The sequence below is a fragment of the Convolutriloba macropyga genome, chromosome 2, assembly GCF_964194025.1.
Source record: "Convolutriloba macropyga chromosome 2, txConMacr16.3, whole genome shotgun sequence".
In the NCBI taxonomy this organism is placed as follows: domain Eukaryota; kingdom Metazoa; phylum Xenacoelomorpha; order Acoela; family Convolutidae; genus Convolutriloba; species Convolutriloba macropyga.
In genome coordinates this window covers 49,126,398-49,148,687 of record NC_134469.1, presented here as the reverse complement: position 1 = coordinate 49,148,687, position 22,290 = coordinate 49,126,398, and the positions used below count along the sequence as shown (strand labels likewise).

The window sequence follows — 22,290 nt, the reverse complement described above, 5'->3', positions numbered from 1 at the left end:
GAAGAGTTTTGTTATTTAGTTTTTTTTAGCTGAAACAATTTTTTTTCTTGTGATTTTGACTCCGTCTTTTTTGTCGAACATGGAATCTCTTGACGTGTTGACTTCGGTTTTCAAGCATTGACATTAGTAGTTCTTTCAAACATTATCGCTTAGTAGTTCTCTTAGAGCCTCACGCCTCACTAGTCATTACTGCTTGTCAGTAGTTTGAAATCAATTTGCGTGGCGTTAGTCGGTTATGTTTCTTTTTTCGTCGTAAATATTGCCGCGGTCCAGAAAATCTTTTTTTTTCTTCATCGAAAGGTGGTAGAATTCTTAAATTGGTCAAGGAGTGGAGTGGTTAATTCCCAGGATTTTCATAGTGGAAAGTTATTTGGTCTAGAACATTGGTTCAGAATAGTATATGCAATGGAATATAACCGGGCAGGGACGGCTTTTGATTTATATATTCCGCAATCTTTTTTATAGCGCATTTTTATTTTCAGGGTTTTTTGCAAAAAAAAATAGTGTGCGCACATTCAACCCATGTCCAAGTGGATAAGTTATGCTGAGGTCATTGATGTTATTAATCTCTTCTAATCATCGGGTGGTCAAACTTTTGTTTAAAATAACTCATTAAGCTTTAGTTGCAGATTAGAAATGACGCAGCAGACCACAGATTAACTGCTGCAATTTAGAAGAATAGTTTTCGCAAAATGGGAAGAGCTTTTCTCACCCATATCGGGACTGGCACTCGTTGTTTTAACTGTAAGGAGTGCGGTACCAATTTGACGAGCCGCGATGAATTGATTTCAACCCGCTTTACGGGGGCTACCGGTCGGGCCTTCCTGTTCAGCCGAGCAGTGAACCTGTTTTACAGTGAAATTCAGGAGCGACAAATGCTAACAGGGCGCCACATGGTTAGAGATGTGTGGTGTCGCAACTGCAGTTCGAAGCTGGGCTGGATTTACGAGTTCGCAACGGACGATTCGCAAAGATACAAGGAGGGAAGGGTGATCCTAGAGAGAGCTTTGATCAACGAGGTTGAGACATTTAAAGACGCCGTCTGCAGTCAGATGCAATCAGATTCACCTTGAATCGAGTCAACTTTAAAGATCTATTAACTCTCTTTATATCATCACTTAATGCAATATAGAAATATTCTCTGCTATCTGATTGCCCCTGTGATAGGGAAATTTTATCGTGAAAGATTTCATTCGAATTTTTTCGTGTAAGATCAAAAAAATATTTACCGTGTAAGAATTGATAAGATAATTTCAAAAGCTCATTCAAGCGGCGCATGATATGATCTCATAGAAAAGTTTTGTCTTCGGAAATTCCTACGATCTTGCATGATGAAAAAGTTTTCATATTACTGGGGCAGTGGTTGGCATGTGGCACTCGTTAGAAGTAGTATTACTAGCTTTAGTTGATTATTAATAATTAGCCAATTTATCTGTAGAGAGATATCGTTTAATTTAATACTTTTTAATACTAGCTTAGCTTCTATGGATGACAAAGGCCTTTTCCTCATTTAGTCGGATTGAGTGCATAAAAATGATTCCATAATTTAACATTATATCGCTTAAAGCATCAAGTATTTTCAGCTGAACTAAACCGCCATTACACAATGTTTAATTTTATTATGTAATTTCTGGCCAATCACAAGCTGACTAGTGTACTACATATGCTCTGCGTGGAGCTTGGTGTTCTAAACATCGCTTACTTCATGCGTCAGTTTATATACGCTTTGAATAATATTAGTCGTCTTTAGCAACTTGTATTTGATAAGGCAAAGTTTAATGCCTGAAAATTTGACATGACCGACTAGGAATATATTTACTTATTTCATGCGAAATAATCAATTTACATTTCACACGTGGACTTTAATTGATCGTTGATTTGTGTTTTCAGGTTAGATCTGATGTTATCAATTTGTAATTTGTTTGAATCCTAGATTCACCGGGTGCTATTCACGCGTTTTTACCTCCGACCGTGGACAATTGTCTCAAAAGAGTTCTTCAGTTGATAAGCAGTCATGAAAAACCCATCCGCTGAGTATTACCTGTTCGACATCAGCATCTACGCGTACAGTTCTCTCTACTTAGTGCTGCTACATTTGTTTAATTTGAAGCCTCTGGTGCTGGCAGCAGCCGAGAAGGCAGCACCCTCTCATTTGGATCTCGGAGTCCAGTTCTTGGCCAGAGGACAAATTAGTGAGTTGATCATTAACATCTTTTGAGCAGCGTATCAGCTCATCATAGGTCTTAAGCTACAAAATAATTTGCATTTTTTTGCCGCGCGCTTTTAACCCTAAGCCACCTTTAAAAACGTGCGGGCAAGAGCTTTTGAAATCATTTTATGTAACGGTAGCACAGTAGGATCAAAAATAAAGTTAGCACCCGACACTGAAATAAATGGGTCTTTCCCATTATAGCCCCCCCCCCCCCCCCCAGCTTAGTGGTCAGATAACCTATAGCCCCCCATCATGGTAATTTTACCATAATGGAGGGGCTATAATTTCATGGGGGGGGGGGGGGGGGCTATAATGGAAAAGACCCAAATAAATAAATATTCTTTTTTTCGGCATCAAAATACACAAGTTTGTGAAAAACTCTATTACTTCCTTGCACTGGTGGTCTTGGATACATACACTGGTTTGCAAAAGTAAACGTTAAAATAAAGTTATGTTTTCAATAGCACTCCGATTTATACGAATCGTATCAGTTTGACCCCCCACCCCCACCCCCGTATGTTATGCAGCCCCAGTTGTAGAGCGCGTGCCATTACATAGTAAATCTTTAGGTAAAAACTAAGGCAGGTGGCCTGGGGGGGGGGGGGGCAAATAATTGCACTCACTAAACTGGGGGGGGGGGGGGGGGGGGCACAAAGGGAAAAGAGAGAAATCGACTCACAATTGATGGAATTTTGAAGTCGCAGAAACATGACATGTCATTTGTACTTACGAGGAAAATCCAGATATAAGTTTGCCTGTTTGCTGTTTTCATTTTGGACTTCAAAATTTTAAAATTCACTACGCAAAAAATTGGCTTCCAATAATTCTGGTATGATCAAGTTTGAGAGATTTAACGTGCTATTGAGCTTGCTGTGTCTTAACGGAAAACAGCAAACTTCTCTCGGGATTTTCTTCGCGTTTAGATGTAATTTTTCTAGAATATAAAACTTTCAAAATCCTTTTGATCGTCGGTCGATATTTATAAAATTGTGAAAGGCAAAAAATCGTAATATTACTGAAAATTGCTCTTCATAAACCGGCAGTTTGGTAATTCTTATCGTGATGTAAATTTGATTAACACCCTACAATTTTCACCGTGAACAAAGCACTGCCTCAAAGTTTGATTAATCGCTCTCAAATGTAGAAGCATTTTATGAACTTTGCTTGCTTTTTGTGCAAAAATTTGTGTCGCACTGTTTTTTGATACAGAGTATTTTTTCGCTCGCGTTAGCAGTTTGTTTTTTCGAGAAACTTTTTCTCCCTTGACTTCTCTATTTTAGCGTGATCTGAGTTGTTCTTTCAGAGTTCATGTCGCTCACTTACTTCGATGCAGTTTACTGCTCAAAGTGTAAGAGTAATACTAAATTTTAGCAGTAATGCAAAGAAAGCTCTACTAACGTCTTGTCAAGCTACTACCATCAACTCTAACAAAGCAGACTAGAATAAAATTAAACCTTCTTTCAAAAGCAGTGCGTCTTATTTGGGTTGGTTTGTTTTTTTTGATCAAGTGTGAATTGCATTAAAATTTGATATCAAAGCTGAACATTGTCGTTCGTGTATTCGGTGAATTTTCGAGCAAGTGGAAGTTGGATGGAAATGACAAGAGTAAAAGCTCAAATTGCCTTTTTACATAGAAAGCTGCGTGTTTTGGGCATTTTTAGTAGCAAAGGATTTCTGTTTATTTTGGATTTTTATGTGCTCTCGAACGAAATGGGAGGCAATTATTGTAAAAATGTGTTTTTTTTTATTGCAGTTTTTTTAATTTTTGGTCGGAAGTTTTTGTACCCATAAAAAATTAACTGGGCTATCCTCTAAATTGATTCGAGCGAAATTTGTCCGACGTCAGCCAGTTTATTTATAAAGCCACGGCAAAGGAATCAAATTTTAGATGGATGCCAGTACAACTTTTAGATAAATTTTAGAACGTAGAGAAATTTTAGATGTTTTTCCGGAAGAAGTAGTAAAATCATGTTATTGTAAAAATTGTCCTACGTGATTATGTCCTATTCGAAGCAGATTTGTGTATTGGGATTTGAGTTTTTCATCAAGCGGAGCAATTTCACGTAGGAGACATTCTTTCATATGGAATATTGACAGATTTCGATATGAATTTCCTCCATCATATTCAGGAGCTAGTATTTTTTCAAACTATATAAATTTACCGTCAAACTATATAAATTTCGGAAAACAAAAGCGTTCATATAAATGCTTCTGAAAAACAGGCAGTTTATCAAGTGAAGTGTCAATTTGGGCGTTTTTCATCAATGGCTGTGTTACTGGTGCGTAACCAGATTGTTAGCAGGAGCACTAGTAGTCAGTGATGCAGAACTGACTAAAAATTAGTTGTTTTTAGAAATTGAATTTCTCTTGGATTGCAAATCATTTCAATTTTATGAGATTCGAAAAAATAATTTTGGAGAGTATATCAGTTGAATCATTGTATAAATGTTAAAACTTCTACATAAATTGTACGTTAGAACCTTCTAAATTGGGTTCAAGTTTTAACTTGCTCAAATCAAAGTGTAAAGGAAACAATTTTTACTTTTTCTTTAGTACTTTTACTTTTTCTTTAGTACTTTTTTTTTACAAAAAACAGTACTTTTTTTTACAAAACTGATGAAAAATGTTAACTTACGTACTTCATCGTCAAGTCAATTATTTGGTCCGAAACTGGCCTATAGAACTGATGGACTCATTCTTGATTTGCTCAGGAAGCTCCGGCTTTTTTATTTTAGCTCAGCTAAGTTTTGTCTTTGAAAATTTCTAATGTTACTTGAATGACAGAAAGCAATAGCGTAAATTAAAATATTTGTCATCTTTTGGTTTCGGCATGTAATGTCTTGGAGTTTTGTGTAAATTTCGGTTTTACCAAAGGTTAATAATATAAGTGTTAAATTTCTCATACAATGTTTGTAGCAATTATATTAGTCATATGGGATTTTGAATGTGAGTTTTCGTATGGCCATTCCAAAAATTGGAAAAACAGGTGAAGCCCGGAGGGCATTCAGTGCCTGAGCAGCTCCTAGAACCTGACGTCTGATTTAGTTTTGGGGTTGATGAGACAACTTTATGGTGTGAAAGGAGGTTCTTAATATTCAGTAAAGCCCTCTAAGTCTCTAGTTTTTGTTTTCAGAAGACATAAAATCATGTTAAGGGCTGTTCTAAATGGTAAAAGTTTGACCTCATCTTTCAGTCGCGCCCTTTACTCAGTCACGGCTCACTGCGCTCACTCAGGCCCTAATGCCCCAACTGGCTAGTACCGAAGTCAACGGCTTGCTATATTTTTTTAGACCATTTGATTCTTTGTCCTCAAAAACAAGAGAAACAGGTAAGCATGCAGGGCGCTAAGTTGCTGAGCAGCTCTTACGCCTTTGTAGTCTCTAAGTTTTTCTTAGAACATAAATCGTAGTCTACCGTGGGGCTTAGTTCCGTGAGTTGAGAGAGGACTAGGATATATGTTCTAAAGTATTCAGAAAATCAAAGGGTAAAAAAAATAGGTACTTTTTCTCAAAACTTGAGACAAAAGTGAGATTTTACTAGTGCGAGAGGGCGACTAAGTAAGACAAACGGATTCGAGCTGCCTGGAAGCAAAGTTGAGCTGCCTCGAAGTTTTAGTGTCTTGACTCTTTTTTACTCTTGATCCTCTAAAGGTGCAATTTAAAAAACTGTCGAGGAGACATCAGTTCATGGTTTGAAGAGCGGTTCTTAGAGATAAACCTCATCTCTCCCTCCATATCAACCCCTGCCTCACAAACAGAATCACACCGCCTTCGCACCCATAATACGCTCACTCCTGCTTCGCTCCAGACCCAGCCCTCAATTTATCTTCAGCTAGACCCTCTTAGCTTTAAGAGCTGTAATAAGCTATGCACAAAGCCAACTGCTCGCCAGTCATTTGAGAGCAATTCGCGCGGCGGTAGTCGCATATGTTTCAGTTTGATAGTTATGTATAAACAGTTGTGGTATTACCTTCAGGATGTTCCAGTTTAGAAAAGTTGGCTTTGGTTTTTGGGTTAATGCAAGTCAGTAAAAATTTTGCGACATAAAGTCTATATGCAATTTTCTCAATTTCGCTTATTATCAAAACTTTTGAGCATTTGTTTAATTGCTCTTGAACTAAGTTAGTTATCATTGTAAGCGTGTTGGTCTTTTGAAGCAAAATTTGTTACCTTTTTGACTTCTCGAGTGACTTTTAGAATGAAAAGTGCGCCAAAATTGGTGTTTTTTTCACTTACATTTTTTAGTGGTTATAGTGATATATAATAACCTCTAATTACGTCATTTGAAGCCCCCTTATTGAATTTAGTTTCTCTCAGCAACTACCTGTGTTTTTTTTCGAAATGGGTTTTATTACCTCGTTCAAATCGACTGTATAAACACTGAAGCATAATGTTACCCTTTCGGATATGCTTTAGCATCTATTGGGGCCTTCGATAATTTTTTGTAATTTGCTCCAGGTGAAGCCCTACAACAGCTCCATTCAGCGATTGAAGAAAATCCCAATGATTTTATGTCTCACTACAGAAGGGCGACCGCCTATCTTGCCTTGGGAAAGGGAAAAGCCGCTCTGGATGACCTTGACACAGTCCTGACGTTGAGACCAGATTTCCAAGCTGCCAGGTGGGTAGTGTAAATTGGTGCCTTATTTTCTTTAATCGAAACAATTATTTACTGTATCATGGGCTGCACGCCTGATACAGTTAAAAATGATTTAAAAGTACAGTTCTGACGTTTCGGTGAATGATTAAAAAACAGTTCTGCCATTTCGGCGATTTAAAGTCTATTTATTAATAGCCGCCGTCAGCCTCAGAACGGCTATTATATATGCACTCTCCTTTTTACCATTCAAAGAATTTGAATTGTATTGGGACGCTGTTTTTTTAAGATCTGTTCACATTTTCATGATTTTTGAAGTCAAATTGGAGTAGTGATTTTGGTCACCCTGAAACAGGAAGTGAAGCAAAAAACGAGTGGTTTTGCGACGTGAAATTTTTTTGCTCTAAATTTAAATCTGAGTGAGAAAACGGTGTTTGAATGAAAATTCGTTTTCTCGCTAGTGGTTTTTTACTCACATGCGGCAATTCCACCTTGATTTTTACTGTTTTTTCGATTTTTTTGGATTGGATTTTTTTTCTAAATTTTCCCGATCCATTCATAGTTCATTCTAGGCTTAGTTTTTTGTTTGAACCAAGTTTCTCTATCTCGGTAGTGGTTTTTGTTCACATGCGGCAGTAGTGCTAAAAGGGGGGTCTATCGCACACTTTTAGACACATTTCTACCAAAAGCCCGCTCCATGCGTGATGCGAACCCACGACCGCACCATCTCGAAATTTTTTGAAGTTGGGCTTAACCACTGCGCCAAAACCCATTTCACATCATCAGCTGTGCTCTTAGAGTCCATTTTAGTTCACAAACTAAGCAATTAGAGTCAAAATTTACAGTTTCTGTTAACATCAATCCAACTACTTAATTTATTAATTTTTTGTTTAAAAATAGGTCAAATTAAATATCTCTGTATCTCTGCGAGATTTCATGCGTTTAACATCAAATCCCTTGTTGTCTCTGTCTGGTTTCTGTTTAAAATGCTATGTTTTGAGCGCGGTGCTTGAACAGTATAACTTAAAGTTGCTTTTGAATTAATAAAGGGAGAAGAGATATGCAAAGTTAGTCTTTACAGAGCAGCGTTCTTTGAAAATGGGATGCCGATCAACACTGGAATCTTTGCGTTGGCATAATTAAACGTTAAAATGAGCAATTTATTACTGCCTGTTTTTGAAGAGTATTCCGATTGCTTACGTAAATTTATTTGAATTCACTGTAAATTGATAGACTTTAAAGTGCTAATTTCTGGGAAAATGCAAACGTACTTACGGAGGGACTCCTGATTGACGTTTGCTATTTTTCTTTAATGAGCAGGTTGATTTGCACTTACAATCAGTTTCAGCTGGTCAATCCTCCATCGCTTTAAGCAAGTGTTTGAATTTTGGATTGGAAAACTTTAAGTTGAACAGATTTAACACGGGACTCAAACTACTGCTGCTCACGGGAAGCCATCGATGCCAGATGGTGTACACGGTCCTTTATTGTTGTTGTTTTTTTTTAAAGTTCAATATATCAGTAGTCATAGTAAAACGGGGGTAACAAGAAGTACCTAGGTATAAAGATTACGTAAAGCCTATTTCCATCAATTTTCCAAAGACGTACCTAAAAAGAGAGAATAGACCTGTCATCTTATCGTAATTAGCCAAGGGTAATTATCCTAATTACCCCCACGGTAAATGCATCTAGTTGTGATTTTCCGCTCTAATGCACTTCAGCTAATCTCATATTTTTAATAAAATCTATCTACAGAACTTTCACTTTTAAACACTTTATTAGCGCATAACAGTTAATGTTTTGTTCAGTTAATATTTTGTTTTTGTTTTCGATAATTAATGAAGTTCTTTTTCGAATAGTTTCATATTTGAGGAAGTCTTTCACAAAACCTTCAAGTTTAAGTTTTTATATTTTTTTTTACTCCTCATGATGTGTAAGCATGCAGGAAACCAAATTTTGCACTTTATTTTGGTAGTCTCGTTTGTATCTCGGTAGTGTCAGTTTCAAAAACCAAAAAAAAACAATTAGCATAATTCTTAGATAATGTTGTTCTAATAACTGATTAAAGTTTTTTCAACGTTGATTTCATTGAAAAATACTAAACCACATAAACCAATCACTGAAAGTTATTGTTGTTTTGTCTCAGTTTCTGAAACGTTAAACTAAAATTTTTTGAAAATGTAGATTACAGTACAATTTTATAGGGTAACGTTCGAGGCGAGAAACCACCGTTGCCCAAGGGATAGGAGCAGCTAGAAAAAATAAATCTCCAAATAATAGCTTTTTCGAAAAAAAATCTTAAAAATCAGATAAATCCCTCAAAATAATTTCTGAACATTCTAAGAACCACAAAATGAAAATCATGTTGTTCAATTTGCAACGCCCAAAAACTCTCTCAATAATAGATTATATGTTTGGTTTTGTTGTAGTTTTAGTTTCTCAAACCTCAAACTGAAATTTTTGGAAAATATACATTACAGTACAACTTCATAGGGTAATTTTTGAAATAGATTTCAATTATGGTAATTTCACGGTCAATAATAGATTATATGTTTGGTTTTTGTAATTTTAGTTTCTCAAACTACAAAATAATTTCTTCGAGAATGGTATGCTTGTTGTTAGTTCTGCTCTTATAAAAATGTGATATTTAAGCAGGTTTATGCTGATTTTTTTGTTCGAGGCGGGAAACCACCGTTGCTCAAGGGATAGGAGCAGCTAGAAAAAATAAATCTGCAAATAATAGTTTTTCCGAAAAAAATCTTAAAAATCAGATAAATCCCTTAAAATAATTTCTGAACATTCTATGAACCACACAATGAGAATCAGGTTGTTCAATTTGCAACGCCCAAAAACTCTGAAAAGAAGTTTAATCTCCAGTCTTCCTCATTTCGGCTCTCAAGTAATGTTTTAAAAGAAGTTGTTTATCTTACATGAAACGGCTTTTTGTAAGTATTTCTTCGAATTAAATGACAATCATTTCTGCCCTCGAACAAAAAAAAAACAGCTTTAAAGAACATTACTTCAAAGAAGAAATGAGGAAGACGGGATATTAAACTTTTCATCAGAGTTTTTGGGCGTTACCCAGGGGATTGAACAACCTAATTTTTATTGTGTGGTTCATAGAATGTACAGAAAACAAATACAGAAAACAAGGGAATTATCTGATTTTTAAGTTTTTCGGAAAGCTATTATTTGCAGAGTTGTTTTTTGCTGCTCCTATCGCACAAGTTTTTGTCCCTCCTAATTGAATTTTACGATGTACCAAATTCTTTGTTTTGATTGTACAGGCGCGAGGAATAACTGGAAGTAACCAAAATATTTTGTATCGATATTAAGCAAAGTTCCGTTTTTTAAAAAACTTTTCGAAGACTTTTTTATATCTACCAAAAATGACGTCATTTCTGCTTTTAGGTCAATTGCCTGATCTACCACACTCAAAAAATGACTTCTGAACTCACTTATTGAAATTTAAATTTTATGAACATTTACTGGACAAAGATTAATAGTGTGCATCTAAGTAGTGCCAAACTTATATGCCCTAATTCTTCAGTATTGATCTTGAGTTTTGATTTTGAATATCAATTTTGAAAAAGCTCTTTTAGGGCTTTTTCCTTCTAAACCGTATTTGTCATTAACTTGACAGTCCGAATCTCACCCAAAAAGTCTAGTGGTCTATTAAAGGACTGGTGGTCGATCTGTCTATCTTATTTCTTTAGTTGTTTTAATTCGTGGAAGGCCACAAGCGTATGTCGGGGCTATTTTCCGGCAATCTGATGGCTAGGTTTCTGATTCTTTCAATCCCAATTTTACGGGAATCAACGGAGGTTTTCCGGCAATCTGCTGGCTATGTTTCGTTGCTGAGAACAATTTTGTGTTACGTGCTGCATTTTTCTGTTTTCGCTGTTTTTCTACTCGTTCTATGTACGAACACGTTTAATGGGAAAGATGATAATGGTTTTCAATAAAGATTTGTTGCAGGTAATAGAAACCATAAATATTAGTTAATGGTTTTTAAGACTTAGACGCTATTCGTCTTAATGAAATGTCTTCTATCGTTACATTTAATGTGCTGTCAATTAGTCGCATTATTTGGCGCAGTTATTTGTCACATTTTTGTCAATTTAACCATTTTTATTCTTATCTGACGGTTTTCAAATTTTGAGAAGAATTGTTTTTGAAAATATTGTTTTTTCATTTTGTCACTGTTTTTTGTTGTTCTGCCATTTAGACTTTTTGATTGCTCTCGAAGTTTGTAGCAATTATTGTAAACGTGTTGGTCTTTTTCACGCTTTCGTTCTTCATTTTTGAGTGATCTTTTTTGTTTTCACTCAGAAGTAAAGCTTGTTGTTGAAATAAAAACGATTGCAGCATGGCAACAAGAAGGGACTGATAGCCGAGTGGGCAGTGCTTCTTGTTGGGGAGCGGGAGGTCCATCGTTCGAATCCCGGCATTGTCAACTATTTTTGCACCCATAAAAAATTTATCTAGGCTACAGCCCCTGAATTAAATTGTCTCGCCTGTCGTCCGAGAGCAATTCTTCCGACAATAGTCGGTTTCTGTTTAATTGCTCTCAAACGAAGTTTGTAGCAATTATATTAGTCCTGTCAGTCTTTTTTTTTATGCGATTTTTCGCTTGACCAATTTTTCGTCTGACGCTTTTGACTTTTTGTCCTCAAAAACGGGATAAACAGGTAGCGCCCAGCGGGCATTATGAGCTCTTAGAGCCTTTCAGGTCTGTTTCAGCTCAAACTGTCTTGGAGACTTATACTTATACTTATGGTGTGAGGGGCGGTTCTTAGAGGTTGACACCCCCCCTTTGTTGACCCCCACCCCCACTATTGGCTCCACCCCCCACCGCGCTTTTGCCCCCCCCCCCCACCCATTGCTGCCCCCATCAGCCCCCGGTGCACCCCCCCCCCCCGTGGCTAGCTACTGACCAAGCCAACCGCTCGCCGGTCGTTTGAGAGCAATTCGCCCGACGTTAGTCGGTTTCTGTTTGTTGATTGGTGTCATTGACCGTCTTATCAGGTTTTTCTGCTATCTAACCTAATTATTTATTTTTTGATGTAAACCTGAAGTTTTTGACGATTTTGACATGACTTGTTTTCAAAATTTATTAGCAGTAAGTTTTTTTGGTTGTTTTTGCTCTTTGTCACTTAGTCTCACTATTGAAAGGTCTCAAGAATCTCTAATGAAGTCATTTTTCAATCTATTTAATTGTTTTTGTTCATTGTCAACAATTTTCGTGGTTATAAAAAGTTTCTTTGCCCGTTTCTGTTTATTGTTCTGCCGCTTAGTCATTAATGCAAAGTCTCTTGCTTGCTAATTAAGCATAGTTGATAAATGCATTGTCTTTATGCATAATGTGACTAATGTTGACAATTTTAGATTTTAGTACTGTGATTCAATGACTTACATCGTAAAAATAGGATTTTTTTGCCAAATTTTGTTTTTTTTGTCCTTTTTTGTGTGTGGTTTTCTACAAAGTTGGTGTTTGTTGACTTTACTCCAACTGTGTAAGGGTCTTTGAAATTGGAGTTGTTGCCCTTTCATAGCCCTATAACTTCAATAGCTCTATTTTTCTGAAAGAGAAAAAATTTTTGTTTTAGGTTTTCGTCGTGTTCTGTTTACTTTTGCGGACAACTTGGTATATGATTAACTTGTTTTTGGAGGCTGAGTGTTTTCTTCAGTTTGTTCAATTCTTTGAATTGTATTTTAGGACCGGTACTGCTATGTTTTGTACTTTGTCGAATAAAATTTTTTTTCGGTTTACTTTTTTGCCGCTTTTTCGACGTTTTGCGTGAATTTTTTTCTCTTCGTTCTTAGCTCATTTTGCCCAATGTGCGTTTAAACGGCAAAATTTCCGGAAGGTCATCTGGAGTGCACAGAGTCCTAAAAAAGACTACTCCGTTGTCTTCTTGGTTGTTGGTTTTAATACTAGCCCCTGTATGCTCTCATTAGGTAACAGGAGTATGCCTAACTACGAATTGAATTATAAAACTTCGCACTTCAAAAATGTTTTTGATAAAAAATATTTATTTTCCTGTCTTTCAATCCCAGCGGGGTTTTGGATTTCAACGGTGGCTATTTTTTGGCAATCTGCAGCGTATGTACTTAATAGACGCCGTCAGCAGAGCTGATTTTCGTATGACTTAGATAATGTTTTGTGGTTTGATTACGCTATTCTAGTGGTTTTCGTTTTCAGTTGATGGCTTGATATTAAACTTGAGCTGTTCATGTTAAGAAAAATGAATAAGGTTTGAATTTTTGGCCGATTTCTAAAGTTTTGTTGACTATTGTTGTTTGGTGCTTCTTGCTATAAGTTGTATTCAAATCTTAATCGGAATCTTTTTTTTTGGTACTTAGACGAGATAGCTGAAGGCTAGACAATAAAGTGATCACGAAAAAAATTAAAATTTTAATGTTTTCAGGTTTGGTTTTTTTTACGTTTTAAACAATCGGTACCAGATATTGGACGGGTGATTGGTAAAGCACAGGAACTTTTCCGAAAATTATTTTGTCGGAATAATGGTTGGGTGGCGGATTAGTTGTCCTTCATCTCTTTAACCTTCATCAGTTTTTTTTCTGTACACTTTTTGGTTGTTCTGCATTTGTTGGTTTATCAGTCAGTTGATAGTGTTTCATTGAAAAAAAGTTTAAAAAAATTCTTCTGCCGATAGTTATTTTGGACTCGCAACTTATCGAGAAATTTTATGGGATGCTTTATCAATGATTATCAGCTGCTTTCCAGTTTTTAATTTTCCTGTTTTTGTTTCATTTCGATTATTGTTCCGACCCAACTTTTAGTGGGGGGGGGGAGGAACTATATACTCAACTGGGTTTTTTTTTGTTCAGTCAATTTTGGCCGATCGATATATTCATCGTAGAGAGTTGTGAGTGGTATCATTAGAAAGCCCGTCCAGCGTAAAATATTGAATTAAAAAGATTTTTTTGATTTTCGTTTTTTACAGGGAGTTATCGAAGTTTAAACTTTGAGAAAAGTGGAGTGAATTCAGTTGTTTTTGTTCACATTTTCCCTAAATTTTGACCAATTTTTTGTTAATTTTGCTAAAATATTTTGTAATTGATAACGGTAGTGTTATTAATTTAAGATAAAATCAATAACACTACCGTTATCAATTACAAAATATTTTAGCAAAATTTCATCTTAAAAGATAGAGGGGGGTTGCTGAATTGTTCGATCTGAGCTTTTTGGCTAAAATTTATGCAAAATTTTTCAAAAATCATACTTTTTTCGTCAAAAATGGGACCAGATATGCATTTTTGGCCCGCTTTCATTGATTTTGCTGCACTTAGACACCTTAAAACTTCAGTCGTATTCATCGCAAGCTTGAAGAGAGAGCTATTTGCACTCCCGCTGGTTTTAAGAGTCTTCAGAAATCATAATCTTGCCAGATTTTTGCAAATACAATCACGATTATTAAACGAAATGCATTATTTATTTTTGATATAATGAAAAATTTTGTTCAAAAATTGATCTATTTCGCTACCATTTGAACAATTGAATGTCTTCTTAGTTTCGCAGCAATTTCAGGGCTGATATTGATCTCACCATGGATCCATACGGTAAAAAATTTTAGATTTTAATGGGGCGAGGCCTTTTTTTTAAAAAAAATTTCCGCATAGTTTCTTATGCATATTGCTGACAAGAATTTCAAATGAGGGCGCTTTTATCGACAGATACTTTCTACAAAAACGAATACTGACGAACATTTTTTACGGTCTCAGAGTAAAGCTCGTGTTTTTCATGGCTCCGAACAATTGCTTTCGGAAAATTTTATGGATTTCTTATGTTTTGCATTCATTTTTTTAATACTTTTTGTAGTCCAATGTCAACCCAATTATTGATCGGAAAAACTTATTAAGAGGTATATTTGAAGCAGATAATGCTTTCAGTTGTTACCTAATGTCTCGTATTACTTTGAATTCATTTGTTTTAAGAAAATAAAGGCGAGTTTTTGAACTTTGCCACCTTTTTCTTATTTTTCTCAGCTTCGGCGTAGTCTCAATAAAAACAAACAGAAACCCGTTTCCTGTTAGCCAATAAATTAATGTCTGTAACGGTTTTATATTTAACTAATGGATTCTTGGTTTTGACACTACGAGTTTCGATTTTTTTAGCATAATTGCAGATTTTTTTTGAGTCCATTTTGTTTCGTTGTCGAATTATCACATTATTGACAGATCCAGTTGAAGATAAGTTTAGTTAGGTAACGTGGTTAAAAAGGCGTACTCGAGTATGTTAATTGTTTGTATTGAATAGTTTGCGCTTTTGGGCTGAGACACTGTTCTCTTGCAAAATTTAGTGATTTTTTTTTGCTTAAATTTGTCTTTCTTTTGGTTGTTATACGACATATACCTGAATAGCTCTCAATTGCTTCCTCAGGACATGTAACAACCTATTTAAACTTTTCAGTATATAGCGATTTCTTAGTAACTTTCCAGCTAACTTTTTTTAAAAAAAAACTTCAACTGTTTCCTGCTTTTTTTGTCACTATGTAACTCAGTTGAATTAATAAGAAGTCTCAATTACTTTTGTTGACTCAAACATTATTTTCGCGGCTTGTTATTTATTTTGACTGATTGCTTGGGCCATTCAGTTTCATGAAAAATTTTCGAGATTTCTCTACTGTTCACTTTTTGGGTTTTTTGTTGTCATTTCTATGTAGTCTTTTTATAGGGAAAACCCCATTGATTTTCAGATGAGAACGAAGTGATGTTTTACTGCTCTTGCGGGTAACATCTTATAAATGTAGTACCTTGAACACTGGGGTTTAAAATTGTTTGTGAAGTTTTGCCTTCTGCCGGTTTTTGTTATTTTGTCGTCTCGTGACTTAGTCTCATTAATGACGGGCCCAATTGGTTTTCTGAGGTGTTGCATCTTAATTGACCTCTTTTTGTTGAAATCTTATGTCTGTTATGACATTTGAAAAAAAATTGTTTTTCAAATATTTGAAAAATATTTGCATTTTTGAGCTTCGCCATTTTAAGTTAGCCTCTGTAAAGACAGGTCACAACCTGCTTCTAGTGAGCTATAATTAAAATAGTGTTGGTTTTAGTTCCAACCAATTGTTTCTCGGCTTTGTTACTACTGTTACTACAAAATTTTGTAACATAATTGAGAATTTTATGTTTGTATTTTTGTTTTCAAAATTATTACGCTAATGGTAGGTCCCATTGGCTTTGAAATATTGCGAAATTGAACGTTTTCATTGCTCTTAGTAACAAGTTTATGATTTCAACTGTTTTAACGGTTTCACTGCCATTTCATGCAAAGCTTAGTTTTGCCGGTATTTGTCTTTTGTAGTCGTATGACGTTCACTGGATAATGACAGGTCTCAATTGCTTCATTTGCAGATATATATGAAATTTTTAGTGATTTCACTTATTATCTAATGATAATAATCATTTTTGAAATCAATCTTTTCTGAACTTCGCACCTTTTTGCTCTGTTTGTCGACCTGTTACCCAGTTGCATTGAGAACAGGTCCCATATCTTTTCTATTGAAGTAAAGGTTATTTTGTTTTGTTTAGGTTTCATCTGATGCGAGGTTGATTTTGTTGTATTTTTTTTAATTATATAGACATCGTGTTTTGGTCGTAATGAATGTTTGTTTTTTAATTTTTATTATAGTCTTTTCCAGTAGTCCTATTAACAACAAGTTTTATCGGCCCTCTAGCGTGGCCTTATTGTATTCCATTATGGTTTATTGAGCGATATGTATGTTTTTGAAACTTTTCTATCGGTTCATTTGGTAGCCAATTAAGTCAAGAATGTGGATGAGCGGGGTCGGAACATTATGTGCATACGCACATTACCGAGCCTCCTTGTTGTGATTAAGTAGGCGGCTCATTGGATCAGTGACGGTAGTCAACTGTTTAGTTTGAATCGTTTCTGGAATTATTCCGGCTTTGTTTTTAAAATTGTTCACACTTTTTGCGGCTTTTCTGAGAAATCAAATGAGAAATCAAATTAGAGTGGTGATTTAAGTCACGCTCATGTAGTAAAGGGAGAGTGAAAAACGAGTAGATTTGAAGCGTGATTTTTCAAACAACATTAAAGGTCAGTGAGAAATTAGTGTTTTAACAAATTTTCTGTGAGAGCTTTTTTTCGCGTTTGTCGGTTTGACTTCATTATTCAGTGTTTATGCTCTTAAGTGCTATTAATATGGTTCATATGTGCTCTAATCGCGTCTCTTTGCAATTACTTCAATCGATCACTTAATCCAAAGAACAAAATCAAAAGAAACGGGATGAACCTATAAAGCTCGGTCTTTAAGTCAATGTGCATGAGGTTATCAAAGTTAATTGGAGCGATTGCCAGCTGGGTTACTTAGGGAGTTAAACTTTTTAAACATTGGAGACTAGAATGCATTGATGACAGGTTACGAGATGGAGGTCTGGAGAGGGAATTATTTGTATCGAAGAACCGCCATCTCTCATTGTGTCCCATTTTCGCATCCGCCCTTTCGCTCACAACCGCCATCTTCTCCCATTGATTCTGCACCATGTCGACAATTTCTCTGGCTATTAAAAGTTTCAATCTTTAGGTAAAAAGACGTAGCTTCCCGTGTATCTAATGCTTTGAGAGTGCACATTGATTTCTGAAGTTCTACTGAAACTTATGTCAGTGTGAAAAGCCTATCAATTTTGATTTGGTTTCAGAAGTTCGTGGATGAGAGGTCTCGGCGCATTGTGCAAACGCATACTATCGAACCTCCTAGTACCAGTCTATCAGACTTGTGAAATCAATAGTTAGATAGCTTGGCGACTGATGGCGAGAGTTTTAGTACTTTTGAAGTTTAAGTGTTCACTTTATTTCAGAACTCAACGGGTCAGCATTCTTACCAAGTACGGCCGATTTGATGATGCTCTGACAGAGTTGGGGAAGATCAAAGAAGGTGGTGGGAAAGCGGGAAGTGAAGAAGAAATTATGCCAAAAATGAATGAGCTTACTAAGTTGAAAGGAGCAGCTGCCGACGCCCAAGAGCTGATGGAGCATGATGAAGATTATGAAGGTGATGAAAATGATGCACTCTTGTTGTACTCATAGAGCATTATTGAAGTCAATAAATGTACTCGATATTACGCTGTAGTATCTAATAGAAGAGATAATAACAGCCATGTTTTTTGAAATAATTATTTTGAATTTTAGGTGCCTTAAATCTGCTGAACGCACTCATCGAGTCATGTCCATGGAACTCGGAATTCCGGAAGCTTCGCAGCGAAGCTCTGATCGCAACCGGTGATCTGTCTCAGGCAGTGTTTGATTTGAAGCAATTGACGAAATTAATCAACGACAACACAGAGGGCTTCCTGAAGTTGAGCTTACTATATTATCGGATGGCCGACGACGAACAGAGTCTGGCAGAAATAAGAGAGTGCCTTAAATTAGACCCAGACCACAAAGCTTGCTTCTCCCATTACAAAAAGGTTTGCTCATAGACTTAGCCCAATTCCTTCATTCCAATTTTAAACATTAATCTGGATGACAAATTTAAAACGTGACATAATTGACGCATTTTGACATCAAGAGTATATTTTTTTCAGCGCAGTTTCTCTTGTTTTAAATCCATTTTCAATCCATGTCTATACTCTGTCTGTAATAATGAAGGTTATGTGTTGGAACATTTACAAGAGAACCTAAATTGATCTTTGAAAGGAGGAAAAAAGTCCAGTATTTTGTAGAATCTAGAATTATGGGATAAGTTCGTTTTGTTGCAGGTTAAGAAGCTAAACAAGCAGTTGAATGAGGCTCAGGATCTGATAAATGAGAGTAAATTTGCAGAATGCATTCCTAAACTTAACTCAGCTCTCAAAACAGAGCCTGACTTAGAGGCCTTCAAACAGAAAGTAGCGCCCAAGAAGTGCAAATGCATGTCTAAGAGCAACCAAGCCAAAGCAGCCATCAAAGTGTGTACAGAAGGACTTGAATCTCTTCCAGATGACGAGGAAATGTTAGTTGACAGGGCGGAAGCTTATTTAGCTGAAGAGGAGTACGATAAAGCTATTCAGGTGAGATGCATACTCGTCTCTTAACATGCACATGCATTGCTCAATTTTTATACAATGAGTCAGGTGCCAGAATGCTTGTTAAAACCGACAGATTTGTCTTGTAATCAATGTCAAACAAATTTCCTTTGAAGAATTATCACAATTTTAGGATTACGAAACTGCTTTGAAGAACAATGAGGAATCAAGGCGACTAAATGATGGGTTGAAAAGAGCAAAGAAACTGCTGAAACAGTCACAAAAGCGGGACTATTACAAAATTTTGGGTCTGAAGCGAACGGCAACGAAGCAGGAAATCAATAAAGCTTACAGGAAACTAGCGCAACAATATCACCCTGATAGGTTAGATGTATTTTATGATTTCTTAGTTGAAGAAGATACCTAATGACGAGAATCAGAATGGTTGGAAAAGCTGTGCGAAACTGAGTGGAATCTTTACAAGGGTAACCTTAAGGTAACTTTAAGGTTCGAAGGGTAACCGTTATGGTTTACTGGTAGGTTGCTGCAATTGTACATAGTTTTGTTACCTATTTTGGCTTCTGCTCAGAGCTCTGGAAGCTAAGATTTCTAATAGCATATCTGCAGAGCGTTAGTGAGGCTATTGTTGATCATCTTTTTTTAATTGCTTTCAAACAAAGTTTGGAGGGGTTATTTTAATACTGCGATTTTAATGCATTTTTTGATCTTTTTGTTTCAAAACAAATGGTTCAAACTAGTCAAGTTTTGGGGCCAAATTTGAGGTGCAGTAAGAGTTTGATCCTGAAGTATACGGTTCAGCGAAGTTGCTGAGGATGCTTAAATTCTTTGTAATGATCAATGTTGTGAGTTTGTGACCTTCTGCGTCTGCATCAAATTTTCTTCAAAACATTTGAAAAAGTCGATGAGTTCTTTTACTTCTGTTGCACATTAAGGTTGCTTGAGTGTGGTGCGACATTAGATTGTCTTGTGAGTGAAATTGTCTAGTCTTTTACCTCACCTCGCCAATTTTTTCAAAATAGACACCATATATCTCCCTCAACACTTGCGGGCTATCGAGTCTTCTTTGTGATATCACATATTATGCGATAGGATAGTGGAATGGTACCAAAAATAATTCTTGCTCTTTCATTGTAATTCAGTTCAATTTTTGGCAGAATCCATCTGGTTTTTCTACCTTTATTTTCTATAAGTTGTAGGTCACTTTTGGTTTCGTATTTCAAACTTGTTGCCCGGAAACGAGAATAGGCACAATGTGGACGCAAAAGGCATCAAGTAGGACAATTTTATAGGACAATGTTTTGCCCATGTTTCGTTTTGAGCGAAAAAGGCTGAAGTTACATTCTGAAATCTGATGTTGGGTGACCAGTTTAGAGACTTTGAAACAATTATGGGGCATTAATAGTAGTACTTTAATTTTGGTAGGCAATCTGTCTAAATATGCAAAACGGAGTAGTTTCTCAAGCAAACAATTTTTGGGGAACTTCTGAGGAAAATAGTTAACAAAACTGCTCCTGTAAACCAAGAGTTTCTCAAAGCAAGAAAGTCAAAAAAGCTAAAAGCATTCTCTATTTCCGGTGTCAGAAAAATAAATTAAGAAAAGTTAAATTAGTAAAATGTCTTTTTAATAAAAAATTAATTCTTGCGTTATATAAAGCTCCTAGTTTGCAAAATGTGAATTTGCAAATGCATTTACTCTAAAGCAACAATAGTCTAAAGCCAACCGTTTATATCCGTGATTCCAAATTGAGAGGTTCATCCAGCAGCAATTGGTTTCAAACCATTTTTAGCAGCGGAAAACGCTCAAAGTTTCATAAGATCACAACGTTGAGTCAGCTAGACGAATCCCATAAACAGCGGTTCTCTGTTCATTTGGTTTTTTATTCAGATACGAAGGGGGTGACAAGGAAGACGCAGAGAAGAAGTTTATGGATATCGCGGCTGCCAAAGAGGTGCTAAGTGACCCGGAGAAGAGACAGCAGTTCGATAACGGGGAAGACCCCCTCGATCCAGAAGAGCAAAGTCGTCAAGGTGGGCAGGGACACCCCTTCGGACACGGCGGATTCCCTTTTAACTTCCAGGGTGGAAACTTCCAGTTCAAATTCAAGTTCTAACAAAGTACTGTAAATCGAAGATCATGCGGGTGTGAGAAGCGAAAAGACTGAAGGTTCATCGGTGGTATTTAAACTGTACAATATACTCAGAATCAGAGCAGCATTAAGAACTAAAACGTAAATTAACGTAGAATGTTGTAAGTTGCTAGTATTCTGCAGATTTCTGACGTGTCAATGAGAGATATTTGTGAGAAAAGTTTTCTTTTTCGGTGTCGGCTGTGTAATTATGTTCAATAAGAATTAATCTGTACATCTGCTGGCGCATTCTTTATTTCGAATTATTTATGTTAAAGTTAAAGTACTACTATCTGATTATTTTCAAGCGAAAGTCGAGTTTGATTTTGCGAGCTTTGCTTTTCCTCACAGAAATCTATGCCGAACTGAAAACGGCTACTATTGAATTTGTCCTTTTGAGTTGGTACTGTTTAATAGCCGCCCTCATCTTCTCAGCCGGCTATTATAGCGCTCCTATTTTTTTACAATTCAAAGAATTTGAATTGTATTGGGGCGCTGTCTTACGACTCGAAGAGGAGTATTGGAGAAGTCTTTTTTTAATCACTTTTATTGGAGTGATTTTTGAAGCGGGAAATGAAACGCGTGAAAAAATTTGGAGTGATTTTGGTGCTGAACAAAAGTGAAGAGAGGAGCGAAAAGAGAGTGGTTTTTGTTCATGCCGCTGTTTTTGAGAGAGCGAGAAATTGATGTGTGAAAAAATTTTCTCCAAGCGAGCGAAATTTTTTTGTTCACGTGCGGCACTTTAAAGCAGTTTTTTTTCATTTATTTTGGTTAAGAAGTTTGGTTATGATTTTGTTTTAATTTTAGGATGGTTTCGGCAGTGGGTTGAAGGTTTCTGGAAATTCATATGAATTTTATGATAATTCGGAGTTTTTTTAAATGTATTTTGCTAATTTTCGGGCTAATTTTTGCGTTTTTTTACGATTATTTTGTTTTACTGGCTCAAATGGGTATTGAAGAAACCTCTTCTGCTTGAGAAAATTTATGAAAACAATTGGTTACAGTTTTGTGGGTAAGAATCTTTTTTTTTGTTGAGAAATATGACTAAAAAATGGCGAAAATAGGAACTATTTTTCTTAATTTTTTGCAGTTTTTCGGTTTTTTTTCTGTTTTTAGCTAAGTTTGCCTATTATGACTTGCTTATTGTTTTGCGAGCATCTGGATGCCCTATTGGCTGAAGGGAACTTTTGTTTGGATATATATATGCTTTTTGAAATATTAAAAAATTTAAAATAACTTTTTCCAGTTTTTCAGTGAAAGTTGTCTTTTAAGAGCGTTTTCATAGTTTAGCCTAAAGTATTTTTTCAAAATTCAGATAAGTGGTTTTTTTTAAGTACTAGTTGT

General features: G+C 36.0%; 2 protein-coding genes across 2 annotated transcripts; both read left to right on the top strand.

The window, feature by feature from the left end:
• Positions 1–599: 599 nt before the first annotated feature.
• Positions 600–1,473, top strand: LOC142358728 (protein yippee-like 5). The gene has a single exon (XM_075410269.1). It carries the CDS (start codon positions 693–695, stop codon positions 1,071–1,073), a length of 381 nt encoding a protein of 126 aa, XP_075266384.1. The 5' UTR covers positions 600–692; the 3' UTR covers positions 1,074–1,473.
• A 206-nt stretch (positions 1,474–1,679) lies between these two features.
• LOC142358727 (dnaJ homolog subfamily C member 3-like) lies at positions 1,680–21,243 on the top strand. Its single transcript, XM_075410267.1, has 7 exons — positions 1,680–2,192; positions 6,670–6,832; positions 17,654–17,847; positions 17,985–18,262; positions 18,554–18,844; positions 18,993–19,183; positions 20,706–21,243. Exons 1-7 carry the CDS (start codon positions 2,015–2,017, stop codon positions 20,929–20,931), a joined length of 1,521 nt encoding a protein of 506 aa, XP_075266382.1. The 5' UTR covers positions 1,680–2,014; the 3' UTR covers positions 20,932–21,243.
• Positions 21,244–22,290: the final 1,047 nt, after the last annotated feature.